At 52.9% G+C, this 4,973-nt stretch overlaps 1 protein-coding gene across 1 annotated transcript in view; it reads left to right on the top strand.

Moving 5' to 3' along the window:
• PPCS (phosphopantothenoylcysteine synthetase) overlaps positions 1-2,482 on the top strand; it is a 6,700-nt gene extending 4,218 nt beyond the window's left edge. Inside the window, exons 2-4 of the mRNA XM_009889466.1 lie at positions 4-67; positions 823-926; positions 1,911-2,482. Of these exons, the coding sequence (XP_009887768.1) occupies positions 834-926; positions 1,911-2,234 (417 nt within the window). The 5' untranslated portion in view covers positions 4-67; positions 823-833 and the 3' untranslated portion in view covers positions 2,235-2,482. The remainder of the gene's footprint in view (positions 1-3; positions 68-822; positions 927-1,910) is intronic.
• The last annotated feature ends 2,491 nt before the right edge of the window (positions 2,483-4,973 follow it).

Raw genomic sequence — 4,973 nt, 5'->3', positions numbered from 1 at the left:
GAGTTCACCGGCCTCGCCGAGTACCTGGCGCTGTTGCGGGCCGCCGCCCGCGCCCTGGCACCCTTCGGTACGGGGAGGGGACAAAGCGTGAGGGGACGGGGCTGCGCTGGGGGGGGCCCAGCCGTGAGGGGATGAGGTGGCCTTAGGGCCCAGATGTGAGGGGACAAGGTGACCCCAGTGACTGTGGGGTCCAGGCGTGAGGGGACAGGGTGGTCCTGGGGCCCAGATTTGAGTGGACAAGGGGGCCTCAGTGACTGTGGGGTCCATGTGTGAGGAGACAAGGTGGCCTCAGGGTCCAGGTGGGAGAGGACAAGATGGCCCCGGTCAGTGTGGGGCCCAGGTGGGAGGGGACAAGGTGGCCCCTGGGACTGGGTATGAGGGGAGAAAGAGGTCTCAGTGGCCATGGGGCCCAGGTGGGAGGGCACAAGGTGGCCCCAGGGACCAGCTGTGATGGGACAAGGTGGCCCCAGTGACTTTGAGGCTCCGTCATGAGGGTACAAGGGGGTCCGTGGGGGTTTCAGCACCCCAGCATGAGGATCTGGGTCATCCTTTGGGGCTTTGTGAGAGAATGAGGCAGTCCCGGTGGGTGACAGTGTGCCTGAGGGAACCCCAGTGTGTGGGGTCAGCGCTGCCCTGCTCAGGACAGTGCCGGTAGGTGATGGGGGGGTCTCCCAGGCAGGCCCTGGGCTCCCTTAGTTGGTGTGAGGCAGGGGTTGGCGGCCCAACCGGCTCTGGTCCATCCCGGGGCTCCATGGGGTGAGATGGCCAGGCTGCTCGGTACGTGCCAGCAGCAGTGGGTGACTGCAGTTGTGTTTCTCGCAGGCTCCAATGTCATGTTTTACCTGGCAGCTGCTGTGTCGGATTTCTACATCCCCGCCTCGGAGATGCCCGAGCACAAGATCCAGTCCTCAGAGGGGCCCCTGCAGGTGAGGCACCCCTGGGCATGGCCCGCTGTCCCCTCCTCCTGTCCCAGCGTCCTGCAGGTGTCTTGGCTGCCTGGGGACTGACTGGGAATAAGACCTGGGAAAGGTCGCAAAGCAACAGCTTGCTGGCCAAAAAAATCATGTGTTTTCACTGGGAATGGGGAAGTGAATTTCCATGGGAGCAGAATCCCGTGGGAAGTATGCCTTTAAAGCTGTACACGCTTACGGCACAGAGCTGAGCGGATGGTGGATCTCAGCTGTCAATAGTCGCTGCTGGAGTACTCATGTTGCCTTCTTTCTGCCTAACGCTGAACACAGCCCACATCCCTTTCAGCTATGGGAGCAGGTGGATCTAGAGCTCTGTATATAACCAATACCAAATTTATGTAGTTTAATTAGCTTTTAACAAGTTCTGGGCTTAATTCTTTATCCTTATCGTAGGAAAAAATGAGACGCTGCCCGATTCCCAGTGGTAGACCCGCAGGTTAAGAAGCTGGAGAACAAACAACTACTTTTCCCCCCATGTTTTGGTGAATTTATGCTTCATGTGCCCTAAAGAGTTGCTAGAAAGAAGGATTAAGATTTCACAAGGTGCCTGGATTTTGGAGAGCTGAAAGCTCAGGCTTCTGCAGTTTTAATTCCTTTTTTTATCTTCCTCTGCTTATGTTTATATTCCCGGAGTGGGTTTTAGCTCTTAAATAACAAAATGTTTATGCAGTTACTGTGGGCCTGCTTCATCGCTTGAGAACACCCTGCTTATTGTTAATACCAGACTGATCATTTAATTTAATTTTACAGTGCATGCCAGTGACATTTTCACCTTGTTTGGTGAGATCTGACCAAATACTGCCTTGGAAAACTTCCCATTGTAAATATAATATGAAGTGAAGCTGGAATTCCCCTCGCCGTACACTCCCCCCATCTCTTGTTAAAATGCATTGTAATGTTTTTACTGAAACTCTTCTCTCCTCTTTTTCCACAATGCAGATCACAATGAAGATGGTGCCAAAAATGCTGTCTCCTCTGGTCAAAGAATGGGCCCCAGAGGCATTTGTTATTTCCTTTAAACTGGAAACGGATCCCTTGATCTTAATCGATAAATCGCGGCAGGCTCTGGAGAAATACCGTCACCAGGTGGTGGTAGCGAATATCCTGGAGTCCCGGAGAACCTCTGTTATTATCGTAACCAAAGACTCACAGACTCCGTTATCTCTTTCTGATGAGGAAATAGCGCAAGGCATGGAAATAGAGGAAAAGATAGTGAGCTATCTTCAGAGCCAACATACCGCGTTTATAGAGAAGAAAGTGTGAGGACCAGCTCTGAATGAAACAAGTGAAATTGTACTAGAGAGGGAGTGGAACTGGAGCAATTCTCTATCCCGGGTCAATAAAACAATCCTCAGTGAAACGCTGTGGGAAAGGCTGCCGTCCAAAACCGTGTGACTTTTCTACAGCTCGGTAATGGTTATTGTTGCTTGCTTTGAAAAAGAAAAAATACACTGAAGTGAAAATCTTCCAAAGGATGGTATTTGTTCTAGTGTCTCAGGAAGGAAAAGATACGTTGCTTTATTTCTGTCCCATGGGCTGGGAGAACTGGGAGGTGGCGAAACGGTACCTGTGTCTGTATAAAAAAGATTTTCTTGAATCTGCCTCTTCAAATTTGGTTTCTTTTCAAATTGGTGGATGGAAGGAACGGTGCTTTGCGGAAAAGATGATGTTCTCTTGTTGTGGCTGGAGTGGAGGGACACAGCTGGATTGCAGCTGGTGTTGAACGTGGACAATGAAACAAGCGTGGCAAAGGATGGAGGAGGAGAAACGAGGTGGCAACTCTGGAGAGAACATCTGTTGCTCCGGGGAACATCCCGTGGACCTGCGCTTCAAGAACTCTGCTCAGGAATACGTGTCAAAAAATAGGTACTGTAGCAGTGTCCCTAAAGCAACTGTTTCACAAAGGTTTTCCCTCCATCCTGGGTGTTCCTAGGGTTGGGGGGGGGGCGGAATAAAGGCAAGGAGATACGGAGCACGAGCAGTGTTGTCAGAGCGTGGCTTGGGGACAAGAGGTCAGAGGAGGAGCAGTGGCTGCTCCCACTGAAGGTGGGAGGTGAAAGCATGGGGCGGGGGGAGGCAGCCATCAGCCTTGGGAGGAGATGGAGGTAGAACTGGAACTTTCCTGTTTTTCTTTAAATCCTGCTTCCATGTGGTTACCAACTTCTAAGCATATATTCTTCATGCTTGCAAGAAGAAAAATGTGCAACTTTGTGGTTAAAAACTCTTACGTGCAGCTCTGCTGCTGTGCGTTGTGTGCCTGTTTACCTGCTTTTCCTGGAAATAGATTCGCTGGAAGTCTGGAAGGCGGGACAGTAACGCACCAGAACGCAGTTCTCGCTCTTGACGCCTCTCCAGAGGTGAGACTGTGCTCTAAAGCACTGAGCGTTCCAGAAGGTAATTTTTGTCATGAAGCTGGTCACCTGAAAATTGTGTGTGCTCATAAAATGATGAAAATAAACCCGGAAGAGCAAGAAAAAGAGTGTGAGGAGGGGCTCAGTGGGTCAGGAAGGAGTGCTGAGCGCTGAAGGACTGTCAAGGTGTGTGTGGAGGACATGGTTAGTAGTGGGAGACGCAGTGTGGGTTAGTCAGGAGTGCTGTGATCCGGCTCATAACTTCTCAGGAGAAAAAACTGACAACTTCTACATGGCTGGGAGCGATATTGCAGGAGGTGGAGAGAGAACTGGGGTGGAGACGGTCTTCCGTGGACGTGGGAAGTGCCCATCGGAGACGCGCAAGTGGGGAAGGAGAAGATGTTGACACGTCCTGCGCATGTGCTGCATGTGCCCACAAGCTCCGAGAGCCGCCTGTCTGCATCTTCTGGCACGTGAGGGAGGTGACCGTCGGGCCCTGCGAGTGGAGGGGTTTCTGTTGTCCATCTTCAGAGACTTGCACTTACAGGCGGGGCTGGGCCGGCAAAGGGGAGAACGTAAAAACTTGCGAGTGTTGAACGTGCCCTTGCAGGAGTGTTGGGACGAGGGGTGGGAGAAGTGCAGAAGATGCTGTTTTTGGAGTATGCTGGACTTTCTCTGAAAGGTGGTGGTGAAGGAGAGAAATAATCTAAACTTTTTGAGGAGAAGACTGGGACGTCCTCTGCCTGGGACCCTGCTGGAGTGTCGAGAGGCTGCGCTGTTCAACTCGCAGCTGTGGGCTTCCCTGCATCATGTCCCTTCCTCCTTCTTCAGGAGGGTGGTGAAGCCCATGCTTGGGAGACTTTAAAAGCTCAAACTAAGCCACAGCCACCCCACTGCAGTGCCTGTGATGGTCCTGCTGTGAGTGGGAGGTGGAACTGAGACCTGGAGAGCTCCCATCCTACCAACGCCTCTGGCACTGGCAGTGTGCAGGCACCCGCCCTTTTGGGGATTCTGGCTGTGGTACCATAAGTAGGAATTGGCTCCTGCAGGTTCAGGACTGTCTGTATGTCACTTTCTGAGGACCTCAGACTCTGCTCAGTTGAAGGTCCTCACCTCAAGAAGTGTCCCTCTTCTCCATGTCTTGGTCTTTCTCTACCGTCCTCTTGCGCGGTACCTTCAGCTTGTGAGTCGGCTCTTCAGGACGAAGCCTACTTTGTCCCTTGCAGTTGTTCCATCTCGGCTTCATGTACTTGCTTTACCTCGAGGGAAGCCCTTCATCTCCAGCAGCTTCATGTGGTGTTCAGAAGAAAACCAGAAAAAACATCCAGCCTGTTTTCTTAGTTTTTGGCGCCAGCAGAAGCGTTTCGGTAGATCCTTCGTGCAATGGACTTGAAGAGCAAGTGAAGACAGGGAAGCCCTGAATACCACCGGTTTTATGGCCAGGGGTGGGACGTTTCTCCTTCCTTGGTCACCTGAAGGAGAAGAGGGACCATCGCTACCGGCAGAGCCCAGTGCGTCTCTGCCCGGGCGGGGGCGTGTCCCAATGACCGAGGGGGCGTGGCTTCCGCGACTCGGGGCGTGCCCTCGGGGGTTCGGGGGGCGTGGCCTCCCGTGGGCGGGGCGGGGCGCTGGGGCCTCCCGTTGCCATGGC

Source organism: Charadrius vociferus, unplaced genomic scaffold (genome assembly GCF_000708025.1).
Source record: "Charadrius vociferus isolate BGI_N301 unplaced genomic scaffold, ASM70802v2 scaffold1277, whole genome shotgun sequence".
NCBI classification, from domain to species: Eukaryota; Metazoa; Chordata; class Aves; order Charadriiformes; family Charadriidae; genus Charadrius; species Charadrius vociferus.
This window is presented reverse-complemented; position numbering and strand designations above follow the sequence as displayed.